The 22,415-nt window shown below is 54.5% G+C and overlaps 1 protein-coding gene across 2 annotated transcripts; it reads right to left on the bottom strand.

The window, feature by feature from the left end:
• Positions 1–2,302: 2,302 nt before the first annotated feature.
• PVALB (parvalbumin) lies at positions 2,303–21,128 on the bottom strand. Of its 2 annotated transcripts, none has more exons than XM_045866977.1 (5): positions 21,078–21,128; positions 18,683–18,750; positions 16,875–17,007; positions 15,538–15,647; positions 2,303–2,514 (listed from the first exon to the last, which is right to left on the bottom strand). In XM_045866977.1, exons 2-5 carry the CDS (start codon positions 18,741–18,743, stop codon positions 2,486–2,488), a joined length of 333 nt encoding a protein of 110 aa, XP_045722933.1. In that variant the 5' UTR covers positions 18,744–18,750; positions 21,078–21,128; the 3' UTR covers positions 2,303–2,485. The 2 variants fall into 2 exon arrangements, with proteins under 2 accessions (XP_045722933.1, XP_045722924.1); XM_045866968.1 differs by lacking the exon at positions 21,078–21,128 and adding an exon at positions 19,242–19,353.
• Positions 21,129–22,415: the final 1,287 nt, after the last annotated feature.

The following is a 22,415-nucleotide window of genomic DNA, read 5'->3' as shown; positions in this document are numbered from 1 at the left end:
GGGGAGGGATGGGGAGGCTGGGACACGGGCTAGGAAGCCACTGTGGCAGGCCAGGGGCCAAGGGAACCGCCACCAGCAGCTCTCAGAATCAGCTCGGAGCCAGCCGACTTCCAGGTGGTTAGGGCCCCAGTTTATAGAAATGCCAACCCTGAGTTACAAACAGCGACTGGACGTATGGCCTCATTAGAAGAGATGCCCCAAGTTTGAACTGGAGGTTCTTCACGAATGTGAGACCCTGGGCACAGGGCTCTGTGGAGGGGTCCCCTGCCCTACCCTGTGACCAGGCCTGGATTCAGGTGGTGGTGGCGAGGGTGAGGGGATCGAGGGAATCAAGAGCTGTGTAGTAGGAGGCAAGAGGAGGCTTGGTGACTGATGGCCGGTGTGGTGTCACCGGTCATCACACCCCCCCGCCACAATACCGCTGTACTCCCCACCCCCCGAAAGGTGCCCTCCATTCACGGGAGCATTTCCTCCTTGTCCTGCCCACACCCCAGACAAATCCTTTCCAAATGGAGGGACCTGGAGCCAGTGTCCTGTGTCCCCTAAGAGGTCGAACAGCCCTGCTTTCAGACGTGCTTAGCTGCTGGGCCACGTGCTGCCCGAGTCTGAATTGTGATGTGCGGGCTGTCATTCGGGTGTGGGGTGAGAAGCGCTGAAAGCCACCTCAGGCCAGTGGGCCGCGGTGGGCGGCGCTGTTCCTGACCTGCCCGTCCTTGCAGGGCCCTGCTCTGGTTTCTGGGGAGACACTGCAGCTCCCCAGCCCGGCCCCTCCTCCTGCATGACACACGGGCGCGGCATACGGCCCCTCTTCATCTTACCCCACCCTCAGCGCCCACGTTGGGCCCACCTGCCCCTCTGGAGCACCCCTGGTCGAGCCCCTGGCAGGGCGGTCTTTTGGGGCTTGCTGCTTTGACCCTCTTCCTAGTTCTGGTCCCAAGTCCCCTCCTGAGCCTGAGTCAGCTGACTCTGCCTGGCTGTAGGGAGGTGGCTTGTCCATCCCTGCTCCTCAGCCTAAACCCGGATGGGGCTGCCTGCCCCGGCCTTACCCTCAGTGAGGGCCTTCCCTGATAGCCCTGCCCAAGACGACAGGGGAAGAGTCAGGAAGCACCGCTGGGTAAGGGGTCTGGAAACCTGACATGAGAGATGAGAACACGCACCAGTTCCCTCCCCTAGGCTGTCGTGGGAAAGAGCAGAAGGCATCCTGCAGGAATGCTGCCTTGTGTCCACCCAGCCTCCGTCCCCACTCCTGATTTCCGTTGGGACACCTCTCCCCAGCTGTCAGACCCTGAGCTTTCTGTGCGCCTGACCCCACCTGTCTTCACAGATGGGTGCCATCCGGAATGTGCCAATCAGGGCCCCCAGTCTTCGGGTCACGGGGACTGGTTCAGGGAGGGACGCAGGCTCTGGAGGTGACTGCCAGGATTGGGGACCCTGGCTCCACTACTTACTGAGAGTGCAGTTTGGGGCAAACACAGAACTTCCCTGTGCCTATGTTTCTTCTTCTGTACAAAGGAGACAGTGATAGTCCTCACTCATGAGGTTGTGGTCCAGATGGAATCATGCAACGGGTTCAGCACAAAGGAAGTGCACAATAAACATTAGTTACTGGTATTAATGGAACTGAATTTGGGGTCTTCTGATGGAGTGATTGGGAGAGAGAAGCTCTTTTTTTTACTGACATTGAGCTGCTGGAGGAATCTTGCCACCATGAGGGAGAGCCTGATAATGAATCCAGCACAAAGGAACACAGTCAGAGATGGGGGAAGAAGGACTTAATTCTGATGATACCACTTGATCCAGCTGTTCCTGAAGACCTACCCCTGGACTATTCAGGCATAACCAAATCTTTGTTTTTTCTCCCTTTTTTGCTTAAGTTCCTCTGTGTTGGGTTTCTCTTATTTGTAACAAAGAGTCTTCATGGGTTTACATCCATCCATCCATCCATCCGCAAGTCCTAGCTGTGTGGGCTTACACACGTCACTTACCTCTCTAAGACTTAGTTTCTGCGTCTGTAAAATGGGAGTTTCATCACCTACCTTATGGGGGGTTTCAAGAATTAATGGGCAACCCATGCAAAGCACCCTTCTCAGGACCACAGGCAGGGGAGGGCTCAGTAAATTTCCCACCCATGCAAAGCACCCTTCTCAGGACCACAGGCAGGGGAGGGCTCAGTAAATTTCCCTCCCATCCTACCTTTTCAGTCTAAATCCTACTCCATCCCTGCCCAGGTGTGTCTGGAAAGCCAAGGCAGGTTCCTCGCCCCACCAGGCCCAGGGCCTCCCGAGCAGCAGAATCCGATTGGTACAGCCTTTATTATTTCTCCAGCATTTTTCAGAAGAATTATGTCATTTGAGGGCCACAGGGGACAGGGGGAGTAAAAAATAACATAAACACACTGAACAGAAATGCAGGAGGGCAGCAAGAGGGGCTGAGATTGGGTGGAAGAGGGGCAGAGGGGTGGAACACCAGGGGCAGTCAGAGCCTCTTAGCTTTCGGCCACCAGAGAGGAGAACTCTGCAAAAGAAGACAGAGAGGTGAGTCAGAGGTGAACAGTGGGGGAGGACTGGTCATGGCCTGGCTGCTGGGCCGCACACGGGGCTTGCTGTTGGTTCTCCCATCGGCTGCAGGCCTAGAGTGATGGAAGGAGTGAGTGTGGGAATGAATGAATGAGTGAATGAGAAACGGTGAGCCTACTATCTCTCCTTTTCGTTTTACTTTTTAAACATTTTAATTCCAATGTAGTGAACATACAGTGTTATATTCACTTTAGGTGTACAATATAGTGATTCCATGTACTACTTCCATATACTACTCAGTGCTCATCCAGGTAAATGTTCTCTTAATGAGCCTGCCATCTCTTTTGCTTGATGACGTCATTGCCACCTGCAAATTCCTAATAATAACTACAACGATCATAGCAGCAATCATCTGAATGTTTATCACATTCCAGCAGCTATCCTAAGGACTTGATATTCTAGATCTTGTCTGGTTCTGACAATGGTCCTATGATGTGCACATTATCATTATTCCCATTCTACAGATGAGGAAGCTGAGGCTCAGAGTCCAGCAATCTTTACAAGGTCACACAGCTAGTAATGAGCAAAGCCAGGGCTCAGACCCAGATCTGTCTGAGCCTCTTGGGACCCGAAACTCTTCCTCAGCTCCTTGTCTAGTTGTTCCCCAGCTTCCCACCAGGATCACCAGCAGAATCCTAGAAGACACAGATTGCCAGGCCCTCGCCCTAGGATTTCTGATTTAGGAGGCCTGGGCTAAGGGAGGAGTTCTTTTAGTTGTTCAAAGGTGATTCCGGCGAGCAACCTGGTTCAAGAGCCACTGGGTGCCCTTCCTCCTCAAGGGGCTGAGCAAGACTCTGGAGGAGACCTGAGCAGGTGACATCTCCATGCAGGTCAGACGGGTGAGGGTGTGCAGGTGCTCAGAATGAGCTGGGCCCTGTCTCACACAGCTTCTAATTGAATCCTGACCATCACTCAGGAAACTGGGAGCTAGTCCCATTTTACAGAAGGGGAAACTGAGCCCCAGAGAGAAGTGACTTTTCAGAGCCCCGGGGTCATAAGGGGCTCAGCTGGGCCTCAAGCCCTGGGGTCCTCGTCTCTCCACAGGGCTTGCCTTCAAGTCCATGGTGAGCTCACCGGCCCCTCCCGCCCCAGGAGCATTCACCTGCCCCACTTCGCTGAATATTAATTGATGTCAGAGATTGGTGTCAGCACTAGGTGGAGATCCAGTGTCCCTCTACTGAATCCAGCTCCACATAAATGAACAAAGGGATGGCCCCAACTAGGTAAGCGGAGACAAGGGGAGCCAAAGATGATCCCTGCCCTGAGGGAGCTTCTGGCCTAGTCAGGGAAGAAACAGTACTTGGCAGGACAGGCTCCGTGCTACTGGCCTTTTGTCTGAATCTCAAGCATGCTGAGTACATTCCCACCTCAGGATCTTTGCACCTGCCGTCCTCTCTGCCTGGTGTGTTCTCAGACTTCCCGCGGCTACCTTCTTCTCACTTACTGGGTCCCAGCTCAGACGTCGCTCCTCCTGGGTCCTTCTCTGATCACTCGTGACAGTAGTGACCCTCCCCTACTGTGATCCTCTTTGCTGTCACCATTTTTATTCTATTCACAGCACTTACCACTCTCGAAATACTTTTGAGTATGGTCTTGCTTATTCAATATTTATTTCCCCCCCCGCCAACTGGAACAAGAACATCTCTCTCTGGAGAGAGCCCACTCCCCTTCTTTCCTGCCCCATCCCACCACCTGCCTCCAAGCGTGACACTGAGGGGCCATGTGTGTTTGTGACTGGATGGAAGGCCCAGAGACTTCGCTGTCACAGGGAGAAGGGGTGCCCTCTATTTAAGGTATCAGCAAAATTTCAGAGGGAAGGTGGCTTCTGATAGAGTCCTGTGAGAAGGTGCAGGATTCCCACAGGAGAAAGCAGATGGTGGGGAAGAGATCACAGGCAGTGGCTTTTCACGGGGCAGGCTCAGAAGGCAGGAAACAAGGGGGTGGATTTGGGAAGGACCCAGTACCCATGCTGGGCTAGTGTCTTGCGTGATAGGGCGAGTGCCGCAAGAGGCCTGCTCTGCTGCTTATGGGTTGTGTGACCTCAGACAATGCCCCTGGCCTCTCTGAGCGCTGCTTCTTGAGTCGGGAGATAGTCAGAAGCGAGATGCTGGTGCACAGGAGGTCCTCGGCTCCCCCGCCCGCCCCAGCTCCTCTGTCCCTGTTCCCCGCATCCTCCCAATGGCGGGATCCTTGCTGTGGCAGTCACAGGGGCTACTGCTCAGCAGCCAGGTCTTCTGAGACCTTTTTTGGAGTAAAGGGGGCCCAGGGAATGTCTGCCCTGTTGATTTTCTCTCCAGGAGACCAGAGAGGACAAGAAGGAGTTTGCCACCCTCTGCCACGATGCGTCTGAGATGCTGTGTCCCCAGCCTGCCAGAGAGTGTGGGCCCCAGGTAAGTCCTCATTGCATCTAGAAGGGATTGAGAGTTAGGGGTCCAGGCCCCACCTGGCGTGTTTGCTAGGAAATGCGCATCTCTGGGTGAGGGTCCAGGTGTCTGTGAAGGCCGTGAAGGGAGGGGCAGGACCAATTCCTTGGGAGAGACCAGTGAAAACGGAACGTGAAGTGGCCTCAGAAAGGCTGCCAAAAGGACCGGGGCTCCTTGAGGTGAGCACTGTCCTCCCCAGACTTGGTATGAAGCACATGTGTCCCCCCCACCCCCCCAATCCCATGCGAGCTCTTAGTATTATTCATCCTGTGCTGCGGTCACATGAAATGTTAGCCTTGGGGGACACCGTGTGTGGGGTGCACAGAACCCGCCATGCTATTGTTGCAGCTCTTCTGTAAAGCGAGCGTTATTTCCAAATAAAAAAGCAAAAAAAGTAAGATCAACCAAGCCAAACACAGCCTCCCACCATGGGAATAACGGGTGGGATCCCTGCCAGGTGGAGGGACATGTCCCCGGGCTCCTCCTCTTCCTGGGGTGTGAGCTGGGAAGTGGACAGCACCTTCTCTTGTCCCCAGGCTGTCCCCGAGGGCAGGAAAGGCAAGTGACCTGGATGTGGGGGCCTAGGTATCGACTCGAGGTGGGAGAGAGAGAGGGTCCTCCAGCTGGTCCTGAACACCCACGGAGCCACAGGCTGAGTGGTAACAGCTAGGGGCAGGGATGGAGCCCAAACACAAATACTCCAAAAACCCCTCCCAGGGGCCGGGGTCAAAGTGTCTGCTCCCTTAGCCAGGAGCTCCTGTGACCCTACGGCACCTCCGTGAGGCAGGTGGTTCTTCTGAGATGTCTCCGATCAATACTGTCCATTTTTATAGAATATAAGAATCCTTATTTGTTGAATGCCAAATACTGTCCATTTTTATAGAATTTAAGAATGCTTATTTGTTGAATGCCATTAAATTCTCACTACTCCTCCACGGGAGAGATGCTTTTGTCTGCATTTTACAGATGGGGAAACTGAGGCCCAAGAGTTAAGTAGCTTGCCCAAGATCACACAGCAGACGTGAGTCAAGCTCCTGCTTTTAGGCTCCCTTCTCTACCCCGGAGCTTTCCGACCTCCTTTGACCTAGGTGTAGAGTGACCCACGAGCCAGCTCAAATATCGCCACCCCCATGACTCTGTCATATTAGCCCTGTTTTATTTACTTCGTGCTACTTAGCACTCTCTGAAATGAGCTTATTTATGGACTTACTTCTTTCTGTGGGTCTCCCCCTCCTAGAATGTAAACCCCAGGAGGGCAGGGAGCCCTGACTTGTCCACCGCTCTTCTAGCAATAGAGTAGAACTTGGCAAACAGCAGGCGCTAATAAACAAATGCAAATGGGTGGATGGACAGACGGATGGATGGATGGATGGATGGCTCATGAGTCTTCCATGGGGTTCAACAAATTCCAATATGCCTCATATAATTCTCACATTGGGTGGTCAGTGGGGTGATTCCCATTTTGTAGATGGAGAAACAGAGGCCTGGAGAGGTAAGAGTCAGGTCATGCAGAAAACAAGAGGCAGAGAAAAGATTTGGCCAGTGGTCTCAGGCGCACCCCCTGCATGAGTGTGGAGAGGCCATTCCTGATTGGGCCAGCATCCCAGATCGGGAGCAAGCAGGGACTCTCAACCCGCCATTTAATCTGGAAAACTGCCCAGGGCCGATGTATCCTGTCCTTGGGCACAGAGTTTGCTCTGTGCTGGGATAAAGGAGAAGCGAGTCTGTCTGCCAAAGCCATCTCACAGAGAGACTGTCAGGAGGGAAAGTTGGTCCTTACAGTTTCCTGACCTCCCTAACCCTCACCCTAGAAATCACGGGTCCTTGGGCTGCTCATCAGCAAAGAGCCAGTTTACCACCTTCACACTAGATGGCATTTGCTGCGGTCAGCATGAAGGGGACCGGGAATGCCAACCAAGAGATGCTCCCAGGGTGGAAGGTCAGGCATTTTGGAGCCTGACTGGGAGGTGCCTTGGACCCATGGGGTTTTCAAAAGCCTCTGGAAACAGACCCCTCTGCCTACCCGGGGATCTACCCTGAAGCAGCCCGGACGTCACAAAGGCCGCGTGCCCTGGTTTTTTGCAGAGAACGCTGCATTCTAATTTTATCCTTCCAGAAGCTGGAGCAGGGCATTTTGTAGACAAATTGAGGGCAGGGGTCACCTCTTCTGGACCTTTCGTGTGTGCCTCAGGGCAGAGCTCTTAGCAATCAGCCAATTAACAAACAGCCCTCTTATCAAAAAAAAAAAAAAGTCTCCTCTAAAATGTTCAGGTTTCTCCTTAAAGAAAAACCAATGAGCAAACATACAAAGTCCTGCAAAGTCTAGGTCAACTGATTTGGCGGTAGGATGCTAGGATGGGGAACGGGGAGGGGGGAGGGGGTTCTGACCTTGGTTCTGCCTCCTGCTCACCCCTCCAGGTCTTGCTTTTATCCTCTGTGCAATGTCAGGTCTAGAAGATGCCTTGCCAACTCTCCCACCGTGCTTGGAGCAAGGGCTCTGGGAGTCAGCTCCCAACTCCCATTTTTGCTTCCATGACATTGGACTAGAAATACTTCACCTCACCACGCCTCAGTTTTCCCATCTGTAAAATGGAGCTCTCTGGCTCGTTCAGAGGAAGCCCCACTAAAGCTCTTGCGCCTGGCCTGATACATAGGCAGCACTCAGCATTTGTTAGCTCTTGTTATCAAGCTGCCTCTACAGCTCCAGCTACCCGAAACGAAGCCTGTGAAGTGCCCGGCCGCTGCCTGGCACAGAGCGAGTGAAGGCCTGGCAAACGGCACCATAACATTTACTATCTGGCATGGGGGTTGTTTCCTGTCCCCATGCCTGGCACCTGGAGCGGGGTCTGATTCTTGTTCCTTCGCTTCCTGGCTGGGTGGGCTTCGCTCCCCACTTTACTCTCGTTTGTAAAGGGGGCGTGATAATGTCTGCTTGCTCGGCTGTTGGGAAGGCCAAATGAGCAAATGCAGAAAGACGCCTGGTCTGTAAGTGTTAGTTTCCCCCGCCCTTGGAGCTTCTCTCCATCTGACATAGGTTGGAGCTTCGAAATGTCCACAAAAGTCCTGAGACAAAGACAGGGAGGATGTGAGCTGCAGAGGGCAGGGGAGGGTGGCCTAAAGAGCAGGCAGCTGACCTGCCCCAAGTTTCCAGCACCATCTATCCCATCGAGTTAGGATCCCACCTCCAGTGTGCCCATCTGTGGAAACTCAGCCTCTGACCCTCAGCTTCCGCGTCTGTCAAATGGGGATAGGACACTGGATGAGAAGCGCCTGGCACAGGGGTGCCCGGCACACAGAGGGATCGCATCTAAATCAAGTTTCACTGTGGAGATGCGAGGGACGGTGTTCCTTTGGAGGGACCCAGATTCCTGCCCTAGCTCTTGAAGGGGCCCCTGGGGTGCGGTGGAGAGGGTCAGAGGATGGGAGGGCTCAGTCCTCCCCTTCCCACAGGAAGCTGAAATTAGCCTAATTAGGTCTGTCCCAGTCCCAGTGCCGTGGGGATTGGGCAAATTTAGAAGCTATTGACAGGTGAACCAGCACATGCTGACAGCCCCGAGTGAAACTGAGACAGACATTGAGTCAGCGCTTGGACACGTCTTCCCTTCCGTCTGTCGTGAGGACCAGGATGGAGGCACTGGCCTCCTGGTTTATCACCTCGCCTCTAAATAGCTCCTGGGCTGGGTTTCTTATAAATTGGTATTGCAAACAGGGATCACTTTCCCACTCCAGAGAACAGGAGGCGGGGTTATTTGGCGTCAAGCCAGACGGCCACGAGGAGCGGAGTAAACAGTCCTGGGGGCTCACTCTGTGCCAGGCGCTGCCCTGGGTGTCATCCCATTCCATCTGCGCTGATTCTCTTGTCCCCGTTTTACCAACAGGGAAACTGAGGCTGCGAGTCACTCAGCCACGAAGATTCTAACTCAGGCGTGGCTCATGTGGGGTGCCTCTCTTTCTCTCTTAGAGGCTGGGGTTCCAACTCACGCCCTGACCCACAGAAGCAGGAGAGGGATCGATGGAGAGGGGATGTCTTTCTGCCTTCCCCACTGCTCCTCCTCACAGGAGGGCAACTCCATAAGGAGTGCTGCTTCCTCTCCCTTTGCTCCATCATATCTAGCTCCGCACAAGGCCGGAGTTAGGGAGCGTCTGTCCACTCGCGAATGAAAGCCCGCATCTCGCTAAGCCCAGAAACCATTTATAACCCGAATGTCTCCAAGAAGCCCCATGGAGGGGGTGGCGGAGTCAGGAGACACGGGTTCCCTTCCGCCAAGGATTTCCGTGTGACTCTGGCACAGAGCCCACCGGGCCTCAGTTGCCACAGTTCTCAGTGGGGATCACAGACTCTGTCTCCCCGACCTTATGGGGCCCGTGTGAAGACGCAGGGAGATGGGACAAAACGCCGTACACCTTAGGGCTCTGCCACCAGGACCGCGGCTGGCCTTGATGTGCTCATCCTGCCTTCCCCGGAAACCAAATCCCACAGGGGCTGGAGGGCTGGATGACCTCTCCTGCGGTCCCTGTCACTGTCCTGCCATCTTCGACCCCATTTCCCTTCCTTCGAGGACTGGTATTCCACAAGGGTTTTGAGCGGCTTCCGAGAGAAAGCACACATATCAAGTAGGAGGAAAGGAATCATTTCCAGAACACTCACTTCATGCAAGCAACACCCTTTGAGGTGGGCATTTTTGTTCCCACTTTGGGATGAGGAGGTGGTTGCCCGGGGAGAGAAAGGGGCTTGGCTGTCCACACCACCGCATTCTGTGGGTTGGGTTTTCAGCCTGACTTCAGGTGTTTGGGCCCAAGGGCTTACTCCCTCACTCCCACCCGCCTACCATGTTAAATGGGCTGCTTAAGGATAAAAGAGAACAGATTTCACCAGAAGGAAGCAGAAAAGGCAAATGCCTCGAGGCACGTGATTGGAGCAGACCACAGTGGTTCAGCGATAATTATGACTAAATTTTTTAGCATCAGAAACAAAAAGCAAACCACAGGCTCTTGGGCTGGAATAGGCTGGAAGCCTTGGAAACAGGACCCATCACTGGAATCAGGCTTCAGGGAACCCATAACAAGGATCTTCTCTGTGTGTGTGTGTGTGTGTGTGTGTGTGAGAGAGAGAGAGAGAGAGAGAGTGTGTGTGTATGAGAGGGAGAGTGTGGGTGTGTGTGAGAGAGTGTGTATGAGAGTGTGTGATAGAGTGTGAGTGTGTGTGTGAGAGTGTGTATGAGAGTGTGTATGAGAGGTGTGTGAGTGTGTATGTGTGAGAGTGTGAGAGAGTGTGTATGTGTGAGAGAGTGTGAGACAGTGTGTGAGAGAGTGTGTATGTGTGAGAGAGTGAGAGTGTGTATGTGTGAGAGTGTGTGTGAGACAGAGTGTGAGAGAGAGTGTGTATGTGTGAGAGTGTGTGAGACAGTGTGAGAGAGTGTATGTGTGAGAGAGTGTATGTGTGTGTGAGATGAGTGTGTGACAGAGTGTGTATGTGAGTGTGTATGTGTGATTGTGTGTGAGACAGAGTGTGAGAGAATGTGTGAGACAGTGTGAGAGAGTGTGTATGTGTGAGAGTGTGTATGTGTGAGAGTGTATGTGTGTGTATGTGTGAGATTGTGTGTGAGACAGTATGAGAGAGTGTGTATGTGAGAGTGTGTATGTGTGAGATTGTGAGACAGAATGTGAGAGAGAGTATGTGAGGAGTGTGAGACGGAGTGTGTGCGTGCGTGTGCACGTGTGTATACAGGGCGTGCAGATCTTGTCCATGGCACGGTGGGGAGCAGCGGGATATCTGGAGCCAGAGTGTCAGGGTTTGGAGTGGCCCGGTGATCCTGGGTGATCCTGGGCCCCACTTGCCGGAGTGTCAGGTTGTGGGTCTGTACAGTGAGGGTGTATCTCGTGGAGCTGTCGTGCGGGCTGCACGAGCTCTCAGAGCTAAGGCCGAAGTGCAGTGCCCGGCACACAGGACGTGCCCCACGGGTGGCAGCCGCTAGTCCTGTCAGCCTGCACGTTCCACATGGGCAGGCATTGCGAGTGGAGAGCCCGGGCTGGGGACACATCTGTGTGAGAGGCAGGGGTGTGGGGGGGGGGCCTGGCTGGACCTCTGAGCCTCCTTCCTGGCTCTGTGACTGAGTGACCCTGGACACTTAACCCCTCAGTGCCTTGTTGTCCTCATTTGTAGAAGGGGAAGAGTGATGGCACCTACCTTCTAGGATTATTATAGTAAGTTCTCAGAGTATGGTCCCTGGGGCATCAGCCCCACCGGGGAACTTGGTGGAAATGTGAACACTTGGGCCCCACTCCAGACCTAAGGAATCAGAAACTCTGGGGTTCGGGCACAGCCATCTGTGTTGTGAAAAGCCCACCAGTGATTCTGATGTTGGCTCCAGTTTGAGACCCACCAATGGGAAGGGCAGACACTTGAGAAGGAGCCTGTCACTTAGCAGACTTGCCTACTATTTGTGCCTGGGTTTTGAGACTGTGGCTGGGGCTGCCTTCCACCTCTGTCCAGCTTCTCTCTCCTTTTTTGCCTTAAAACTCTCCTTTACCAGCTCTGCACCAGCCTCTCAAGGGTGGACTTCGAGAATCAATCGACCACATCTATAAAAGTCTGAGCTTCCTGGAAGTAGTTGCCCCAGAGATGGGAATGCAAAGGGTTATTATTAGAACTCTTTCTATCCCCTCCCTTCAATCTGGGGTCATCAAGGACCTGGTAAGCATCACTCACCTTGGGAGGGCAAACGGTCGGAGATGAAGGTAGTCCTGCTTCTAGAATCTCCCAGCACCTGCTGCATGCAAGCCCCCAGCCCACACAGGTCTCCAGCCTTTTCCTGCAGACCTCTCCCTACACACCACTCTTCCTCAACACTGCGTCCCCAGAGCTGGCCATTCATTCATTCATTCATTCATTCATTCATCAAACTTTCCTTGTGCCCCTACTGTGTGCCAGGCCCTATTCTAGGTGGTGGGGTCAGAACGGAACAAAACAAAGTTCTTGCTTTTGTGGATCTGGATCACAGTGGGGGAGAGAGAAGCAAGCAGTAAGTCAGTAAATAAAATCATCTTAGGGTAGATGCTCACTGAACTCCATGAATGAACAGAGCACGCAGCACCGGGCATGTGCTTTGGATCCAGCAGACGTGAACTCCGATCCTGACCTTGCATCTTCTGAGACATGAAGTTTAGGCAAACCCCTAGCCTCTCTGAGCCTCAGTGTCCTTGTCTATAAAATGAGAACAGTAATAGTATCTACCTCAGAGACAGCTAGGGAGATTAGGGGAGTAAAATACTAAGCACAGTACCTGACACACAGTGAGTACTCCGTGAAGTTAGATGTTACTGCTATCATTATTCGAGGTGGCAAGGGCTCAGCTGGTCCTCTGCCTAGAGGTTTATTCACTGGGGCATCCATGGAGTCCCGGGCCTGGCAGGGACCCCAGTGATGGGCTAGTGATCTGACTCCTGATTGTAAAGATCAGGCACCTGAAGGTCAGAAGGGGTTCTGTGACTTGGCTCAGGTCCCACCACAAGTTGAAAGCATCCTCCTGCTGATGGGCAGGGCTCAGGACCTTTTGCCTTTAGAGGAAACAGGCAGGCAAGCAGATTGCCTAAAACAGAACTTCCCAGGGGCCTGCAAAGTCTTCTGCCTCCCATCTCAATACCTATTGGGCATCATCACCCCCATCCTTCCTGGCACCCTCCAGAAAAAGTACCGTGTTTGGGGTGGAGATGGGGAGGGGAAGCATCTGTATCTTCCATCCTCAAAAGTGCACTGTGTGCGGTCCCACTGACTCAGGGGATCGGATCTCACTGCCCCCCACTTCTTCTCCTGCCCCACTCTGTTTTGTTCTGCGCTGACCCCCAGACCTTGCACCAGGTCATCCTGAACTAGAACTGCGCCAGCAGACAGACCTGGGTGTGCATCCAGTGTACCTCGGGCTCTAGCACTGCTCTTTCTCCATCTGCCCCTCCGTCCTCTGTCGTAGGTGACCGCTTGGGCAGGCTTCGACACACGTTACCACCCTGCTAACAATTCTCTCTCTCTTCCCACCCCCAGCGAAACAACCTTCTTGTCCCTTTCTAGACATCCCTAAACCTCCCAGCCTTGTGCCTTTGCTGAAACCCATGCCTTGCCCCACGCTCCCCCAGGAACACCCCCACTCCCTACTCCGGCCAGTGGCTTCCTGTCCCCAGCCTCCCATATGCCTACACACCACGGTCTCTCCCTCTCCACACCTCTCCCCCTCCTCCACACCTTCTTGGTATTGCCATTCCTTTGTGTACGTATACATAGAACTGTAAGCAACTTGCTGCTAGAATAGAAACAGGATCATAGCCGCTGTTGGCCGAGTACTTGCAATGTGCTGGGCGCTGCGCTCAACATGCATTGGGTCATGGAATCCTCAGGGATGCCAGTGGGCCATATGTTGTCATGCCCAGTTTATCGATGAGCAACTGGGGCTCAGGGTTGCTGAGCCACTGCTCTCGGGCACCCAGCCAGGAAACAGTGCCTCTGGGAGTAGGGTTGAATTCATCTTTACCTCCCTGACAGCCTGGCACAGGCTTGCTACTCAATAAACGTCTGTTGGATCTGTTGGAAGAGTTGAGTTAGCTCTTTAAGATAGGAGATGGGCAGGGAGGGAGGAAGGGAAGCAGCCTAGGATCTGGCCTGGTTTTTCTTTATCGTGAGGTTGCTTGTGAGCAGCCAACCATGCAGACCCCGCCTCCGGCTTGCTTCCTAGCTGTGGCATACTGGCTGCAAATGAAAATGGGAAGCAGGTCCGGAGGTTTGGGATGGGGTCCTAGGAGGAACCCTGGTCCGGGGTGGAGGTGTCTCAGTGGATTGGTGAGGAGGGGCTGTCGGGAGATGTGCCACTCACCACTCACCGGAACCGCCAAGACCAGCCACCCACTTCTCTCCAGCATTTTCTGCTCCAGCTCCTTTAAAATCACCTCCCCCCACCTCGCAGCCGCAGGAGACATGGCTGGCACTGGAAGGCCAGGCGACTCGCTGCATCTGACCTTGCTCGAGTTTCTCCGTTTTGGTCTCGGGCATAAAACTTTAATAAACTACACCCACATTCAGAATCCTTTTAACTTTCCCAGAGCAATTTTGTGTCGATAGCCACTTAATTTTCACAATGAGCCCAAGCGGGTCTTAGGATTAAACTGTGCACCTCATTTGGCGGGCACGGGAACTGGGTGTAGAGAGGCGCGGGGGCCAAGGTCATAGCTGGGGAAGCGCAGAGAGGAAGCAGAGCTTGGGGGGGCTGGTCTTTACACTCGGGCAACAGATGTTTATTAAGTGCCTGCTTTGGGGCAGGTGTGGGGTACATACTGGATATAAAAGGGTGAAGACAACCTAGTCCCTGTTTTTTAAAAATTTAGGTGACAGACACATATCATATACAGTGCTGACTCTGTGCCAGGCACTATTCTAAACCCTTTACACATTAACACATCTAATCCTCATTACAATCCCATGAGATAAGAGCTATCATTATCCTCAGTTCAGAGATGAGAAAACTGAAGCCCAGAGTAGTTACTTGAGTTGCCCAAAGTCACACAGCCAGAAAGTGGTAGGGATTTGAGCCCAGAGGCCAAGCACCTGCACACAGTTTTCTCTTAGGTTGATGGGAAGGACCATCACGAGGTGCGACACAGCTTACTGGAAAGAGCTATTCTAAATCCCTGCTCGCCCACTTATGCCCTAGCTCTTTGAACGGGCTAAGCTCCCCAGCCTCAGTTTGCCCATCTGCAAAACCGAGGTCATTCTCAAGGCTGTTGGGATGCTAAGAAAGATAATGCTGCTGGGGTGTGTTCTGTGAATGTTAGTTCCGAATGGAGAAGGATGTGGGATGGTGGACTGGCCACCATCCCCTCACCTGTTCTGACAGCAAAGCTTGAAAAGCAAGTCAGGGCCAGATATTTCTTTTCCTGATTCCCAGCTGATTGCTGGCTGGCTGTTTTTCCTGGCTCTCCTACAATGCGGGAAGGGTATATTTGGGTGAAGCCCAAACAGGCTTTTGAAACCTGAAGTTACAGGATACCAGGACAAGATGCTAAGGAGGATAGAAGATAAGGAATTTCCATCCCTGGAATTTGAGAACATGAGAGCCCCCAGAGTCCTTGGGGATCAGTTGGCCTCATCTCCTCAGGTTACGGTTGGGAGACTGAGGCCCAGAGAAGGACAGAAATGGCCCAAGGTTACACAGCCAATGTGGGCAGAGCTGGGACCGGAACCCAGGCAAAAGTACAGGCAAAGTTCAGGGAAAATCCCGAATTCTCCTTGATTCCCTACACAGTAGGGAGGAAAAGAGAGTCTATTCCTTTTGGGTTGTTCAAATTTAGAAAAAAAAAATGTCCCAGGTGTTTTGTGTGTGTGCCTGGCTTATGTGATAGAGCTCTCAGACCTAATGCATTGCCTTTTCCTTCTAATCCTGGGGAGTGGGGGACCCCTCCTCTCCCTCTCAGGTGACAGAGATAGCTCCAAGCTTTTAGCATCCAAACATCCCAAGATCCACGATGTGCTCTGGCCCCAGGTCATGGCTACTCACCATCGACCCCAATCTTGCCGTCCCCATCCTTGTCTCCAGCAGCCATCAGCGTCTTGGTTTCTTTCATCGACAGGTCTCTGGCATCTGGGGAGAAGCTCTTCAGGATGAACCTGGGGAGAAAAGCCAGGGAGGGAGTCAGGCGGAGGTCATCTTGCAGGAACAGCGTCCCGATGGTGGGCCGGCACCTGCGCAGCTGCAGTGGGTGGCTGGGGGAGGCGGCAGGCAGCGGGCCTGCACGCAGCTGTGCTGAGCTGGGCAGCCGGGGCTGTGGCTGTGTTTTCACGGGTGGGTGTGCAGGGGAGGGACGGGCCGTCCTCAGCAAAAGGTCGACCTCACTCCAGGCAGGGCACCTGCATTTGTTTATTTATTCAGGCAACCCGACAAACGCAGAAGTGTCTTCTCTGCACCGGGGCCGTGCTGGAAACCGGGGGCACAGAGAAGGAAGCCACCCGAAAAAATGAGGAGGCAGTCGAGTACTCAGAGAGAGACCGCACAGGGTGATGGATGCAATGATGGAAACAGAGAAGGGTGCTCAGAGGATGCATCCAGCCCACCTGGAGTGAGAGGAAAAGCTAGGGAGGCTTCCTGGAGAAAGTGATGCCTGGAGGACAAGTAGAAGTCAGCCTGTGTGTGTGTGTGTGTGTGTGTGTGTAGGTAGAAGGAGAAGGTTCTAGACAAAGGGTACCCTTGTGAGATGGTTTGGGGAGAGACTGGATGGATAGGGAAGTCCCTATGGAAAGGTCTCTCTCCACACCCTCCCCCTTCTCTTTAGGACGAAATTCAAGGCCATCTTGGCCAGAGGGTAACTTAAGGCACAGCTGGGTGGGCAGACATGAGCCAGGTGCATTTTCCTAGTCGTAATCTTCCCTTCCTCCGCTTTGTTCCCAGAACTCCTGACCCCCAAAGTTGGTTCTGCATCCCCCACCTGTCCAGACACTGCTTAAGCTGCACTGGTACAGAAGTCGGGCTGGGGGGGGGTGTGTCTGCAGGATGATGGATGGTGCCTTTGAGATAAATGACAAATCAATGAAATAAATACTCAAGCTAGTGCTCCCTGTCTTGCACATGGCGTTAGGCATCCAGAAAACCTGCCTCTGTGTGTATTTAATTATTTAGTAGCATCATCCCATTAGCAATATTAAGTGGCTATAATTTAACCTAGTTAGTTGCACTTTCTGCTGCCGATTTTATTCTTCCGGAAGCAACCGGGTGAGGCACGCACAGCTGTTTTCTGCCAGTGGTGCAGAGAGAGGGCCAGATCTGATGGGCACTCGGAAGCAAGAGTCCCAACCCCCACTCCCTCTCAGGCTGGGCAGCCCTTCTAGGCCTCAGTTTACCCCAGCTCATCCTCCTCGATGAAGCCGCTCTTGTCTTTATCCAGGATGTGGAACACCTTCTTTACGTCATCCGGGCTCTTTTTCTTCAGGCCAACCATTTGGAAGAACTTTTTGTGGTCGAAAGAGTCGACAGCTGTGGGGGCGGGGTGGAGAGGAGTGGGTTAAAATGAGGACAAAGACGGGGCAGTAGGGAGGGGCAGGAGAACGGGGTGTCAAAGCATTTGTTGATTGAGCCCCCTGTGCCAGTGCTGGGGGCTGGGGGGTGCCTCTATGGGAGGGTTGAAGGAGCCCAGACCAGCAGACGGTGCTTGGGCCAAGGTCACACAGCTAGAGGTAGAAGAGGTAGACTTGCCCCCACTCTCTGCTGTACCCTTCACTGAGAACAGGGCAGCCTTTGAAGGCAGAGGAGCTTCCTGGGTTCCATGAAGGCTTTGGGGTGTTGGGGGTGGGCAGGGGAATTGGAAGTGGTGTGAACATGCGGTGTGCATGTTGGGGGGCGATCGACCTTTTTTCTGGGCCACATAGATAGTAATGCCAGAAAATCGACCGACACAGGGAAGACAAGTTTCTCTCAAGGTCATACAGTGGGAGGAGGAGGGGGAGGACCCAGGAACCCTGGCTTTGCCACAGGTATCAATTCCGGTGGGAGTTGGGGGAGTGTTGGAAGGCTCCCCAGAATTCCCACTTAAGTTTCTTCTCAGAGGGAGCAAGCTGGGTCAAGGAGTTGTGGGTGGGTTATCCCAGCACCCTGGGAGGGTAGCCTCCCAGAGCTTCTTCATACCCTGAGGAGGGGATGCCAAGCAGAGAGGAAATGGGAGGCCCCCCTTTTTTTTTTCTGTGTGCTGAGCTCCCTTTCAGGAACACCCGGAAAGGGTACAATGTTAGAATAATATAGGTGTGTGGCAGGGAGGGGTCCTGTTGAGAGTCATGTTCTCCCCTCAGCCTTGAGCTGAGGGAAGGACCGTTCCTCCGTCCACCTCTGACACTAAGGAGGGGGACCAAGACCTGGAGCTGACCTTAGCTCTAATCCCCCTTCTGCTGTGCTAGGTGACCTTGGGCAAATTTCTGGTCTGCTCCCAGCCTCAGTTTCCCCACCTAGGTGAGGGAAGGGAGGAAGCAGGTAGGCAGCTAAGCGCTCAAGTCCAGGGCAGCTCAGAGAGGTTAGACTGCCCGCTCCCCTCCCTGGGCCATCTACCGAGGCTGGAAGTTGCAAGCTGAGGATGCTCCCGCAGGATTGGGCAGAGCAGAATGCCAGCTGTGGGAAGGTCACCGCATTCGTTCGCTCGATGGTCGGTGGTGGTGGTGGTGGGTGGGGGTGCTCTGAGCCCTAGAGAGGGGCTTGGACTGCAGGGGAGCCAACCACCGACAGCTGAGAAGAGTCCCGTTCTGAACGGGGGTCTCCGAAAGGGGCTGCTTGGAGAGGAGATGTGCGCACCCGCACCCCTCCAAGTGCCTTAAAGGGGAAGTATCAAGCGCCCACAAGGACCTGGGGGTCCCGCTTTGGACCCCGGTCTTTGCCCTTTGTCCGAGACCCCGAGTCCTCGCAGCGCGGCCACCCGGCCTTTGGCCCCGACAAGTTTCCGCTGTCGGGCAGAGCACGGGGCCTCCCCACCCGCTCCCCGCGCCAAGTCCCGCTCCGGAGGAGTTTGGGAAATGCCGAGGAGCCCCCTGCTCCGTCCTGCCAGCGCCCCGCCGGATGCTTGGGCAGAGGAACGCTCCGGAGGACTGGTCAGCCGCGCGACCCGCGGGGTGCTGGGGCCAGGGGAGCGGATGGGGGAGAGGGCTGGGGAGGGGAGCGCGCTGCTCACCGGTAAAGGCCCCCACTGCCTTCTTGATGTCCTCAGCGTTGAGCAAGTCTGTCATCGACATCCTGCAACTGTTTGAGCGGGCAGAGCAAGTGCGAAAAGATTAAAAAGTGCTTTTCTCATCATTTCTGCTCATATGACCAGCGCTGCAGTGCTGCGCGCCGGGCGCACGCCCGCGGGCCTGGCGCAGAGCCAGGGGGCGCGGGGCTGGGCGCGCAGCCAGAGCCGCTCACTCCCCCCGCGCAGACCCGCTGCCGCTCCCGCACCGCCCCCGCCGGGGGTCCTCGGGATCCTAGGGGCCGCGGCCAGGGCGCCCGGGAGGGGCCGACCTCTGGAATTTAGGGGGCGCCCGCGTCACCAGCCGGGGCTGGAGGGGTCGCCTGCCGTCAAGGGCACGCAGGAGGCGCCAGCCTGGTGCGGCGCAGCTTCTCCGGTCCGTGCGCCTCGGAGGATGTCCCGCCGCTTCGGGGAGGATCCCGGGCCGTCAGGGGCCAGACCTACCCCCTGGTGGGCCCCTGGGGGCGGGCGGGGGGCCCTACTCGCATTCTGTCTCCGCTCCTACCTCAGCCTCCGCTCTTGTCTGTCCCCGATGCAAATTTATGCTGCAAAATCTGAGCGCCGAGGTCTGGAAACCTGACCCTCGGGACGCTGGGAGGAGGTGGCACGGAGAAGATAGGCGGCTACCTCTCAGGCCCTCTCCGGATGCCCCATCCCACATCTGGCCAGAGATGCACTGAAACCATTTTTCTTTCCTAGTCTGACTTTCCAAAGAACTGTTCTCAGATCTCCACTAACTACTTGCTTCCCTGGTCTCCTGAGCCATGGACTATAGGGTGGGTCCAGGCCCCTGCCCCCACAAACCTTTTGGGAGAGGGTAAGGTGGGAGAGGCTCGCTGAAATCTTTATGCACCCTCTCCTCACTTGGCCACCAGAAGACCCATGTTTAGGGAGAGGTTGGTACCTTCAGACCACACTTTCTAGACAAGCTCAGCAGGTTTTATGGCTTGAACTTCATCTCTGGGAAATGTGACACTTCCTAATCTTAGGCCGCCAGAGACCAGTTGCATTCTTTCCCACGGTCTCCCCAGGATTCAGGCTGCAACCAGCTGCCCCTATAGTTTGCAGAGCCATGGACGGGGAGTCAGGATGCCTGGGTTCTAGATCTGCGGCAGTGCTAAGTCCCTGAGTGACCTTGGGTTATGACCTTCTCCTTTTCTGGTCGACATAGACCAGACCTTGTTTTGATGGTGTTGATGGTCCTTTGTGGTGGGATCTTGAGACTCCAACGGAAGGTGTAGGCAGGTGGGCTGGGGCTGAGTGTGGCGCCTGTTGGTGGGCGGCTGGGGAGGGCTGTCCAGCTGCTTGAGTTCTGGCATACTCGCTGTCAACACTGTCTCCTCAGCTCAGCCCTGGACGGCTGCCCTTCCTGGAAGCCTTAGGACGACGCTGCTCGGGCTGCCCCCTCCCTGTGAGTCAGCTCCTTCAGTCCACAGCCCTCCAGCTGGCTTCCAAGGAGCAGAGGCTCTAGCTCCTGACCCGCTGTCTCTTGCTGCACAGCCTTCCATGGACCCCTCAGCTGCCCCTGCTCTCCCGGCCCCCAGCCAAGCTGTTCACGTGGACGTGCTGGGCTTCCGTGCAATCATTTCAACCCCCAGGCCCAGCTCATGCCAGGGGCCTAATTGGAGAGTTTGTTTCCCTAGCTGAAGGGTCGTTATGCTATACTGGTGGGGAAACTAGGCCAGAGAGGGTCAGTGAATGGTCCAAGGACACACAGCAAGGCAGTGGCAGAGAGGGACCCCCGCCTGGGTCTGCTAACTTGGAGTTCAGTGACTCTCGTCCGTGGCGCCCCTACCCACTGCCCAGGACCCAGCCCTGTCAAGTCCCACCCGTCTGAGCCACAGACCATGCCCAAATACTGACCCCCGTGGCAAAGGCAGGAACCTCAACACAGGTCCATCCTCCCTCCTTCCTCCCTGCTAGAGAAGACTTCCATCAGCTTGACACCTTCTCTGGGCCAGAGTCCACCCAGCCAGAGCCCCAGATGATGTTATTGGGGTTGGCCTGCCAGCCCTCCATACCCCTTCCTCCTCCTCCTCTGCCCACTCATGGGCCTCCTATGATGGCATCACCAGAGTCCACAGATGCCTGGCTCCATCCCTCTCGTTGCACAGGTGGGGACCCTGAGGCCCAGCCAGGGGGAGGGATTTGTCCCAGGTCAACACCGGTAGTTTGGATGGAGAGCCCAGGAATCCGTGCTCTCAGGGCTGGACCACAGCTGCTGACCTCTCAGCACTTCTTCCCAGCCCCGTGTCACTGGGGACAGGGGCAAAGTGACTGTCCCTTCCATCTGGCCTCCTCCCCACTGCATCCAGCCTCCAACCTAGTAGCTGCCACTCACCTTGGGTACGGATGGAGGGCTGGAACTGCACAAAAGGGCCGGGCCGGTGGGAGGTCCTGCAGGGAAGTGAGCCTGGCAGTGGGATGGCCACCTATATAGGCTTCTGCTCTAGCTATTTTGGGAGGTGGCACTACCCCCGGCCCCCGGCCCCCTCCCCTTCTGGTGTCAGGTACTTCCCAGCCACAGTGCTGGGTATCTGTATCACATTCACCCTCCCTGGGCCCATCAAGCCAGGTCTATTAATAACCCCTGGCCCCTGGCTCCCTCCGGCACCCAAAATTGAGGCTCAGGCAGGGCTCTCCTCTTCCATGAAGCCTTCCGTGACCACATTAGATGGCAGCACTGTTTCCATCCTCCAAAATCCTGCAAGGAAAGGAAGAGAACAGGCGAGCACATGAATGGAACAGGATCTGTCCTCTGTGCACGGGGATGGCCTAGGTTCTTATCTATACACCACCTCCTCACTACAGCCTTGCTGTGTGGGCCTGGTCACTCTTGCGTGGATGAGGAAATGGCACAGAGATGCTAGGTGTGATGGGAGTTATCCTCAAAGCCATGAACCTGGAGCTGCGTGTGGGCCCGGCCCTTGCAGGACATGATCTAGTGCATGGAGGTGTGTTCTGCGTGTTTTCTGACAAGCCCCTTCCTCTCTTTGCATTCCCATCTGTAAAATAAATTAAGGGCAAACTTTGCTCTGTAGATGGGTTTGGGGGTCTAAGAACCCCCCTGAAATTATATGGAAAAAGTCACATGCAAATATGCTCTTGTGAAGTTAAGGCCCATAGCTTTTATGAGATTTGCAAAGGGATCTCTGGAGTGATCTATCTGGCACTGGAGATGACCATCCAAGGGGTCATGCTTGAAAAGCATGAATGAATGAATGAATGAATGAATGAATGAATGAATTGAACATATGTTTATTGAGTATCTACCATGAACACCATGAAACTTTCCTTTCCTCATTCCCTAACCTTAAAAAGAATCTCCAGGGCATTGACATTATCTGCAGCGAAGTTCAGTTCTTGATGGTGACATGGGGAGGCCCAGCGTATATGCAGAGTCTGTTTGGGAAAGAGGCTGCACTAAGTCCCTCCTTGACTACTGGACCCACGGATAGAAAGAGCAGAGGGTGAGCTGGATGGGGAAGTCGGGGCTAGAGCCTGGATGTGGAGTCCATCCAGGATGTGCTGATGTAGGGGTCCAGACAGCCGTGATGGTAATGGCAACAGGGAGGAGCGAGAGATAGGGAACATCTTGAGGGAAACTCTCCCAGACTTAGGGGCTGTGATGAACATGATGGACAATCTCAAGTTGACTCTAAGTTTGCAAGCTGGGTTT

This window comes from Mirounga angustirostris, unplaced genomic scaffold (genome assembly GCF_029215605.1).
Source record: "Mirounga angustirostris isolate CCGP_5_RB_7025 unplaced genomic scaffold, mMirAng1.0.hap1 SCAF_5, whole genome shotgun sequence".
NCBI lineage: Eukaryota > Metazoa > Chordata > Mammalia > Carnivora > Phocidae > Mirounga > Mirounga angustirostris.
This window is presented reverse-complemented; position numbering and strand designations above follow the sequence as displayed.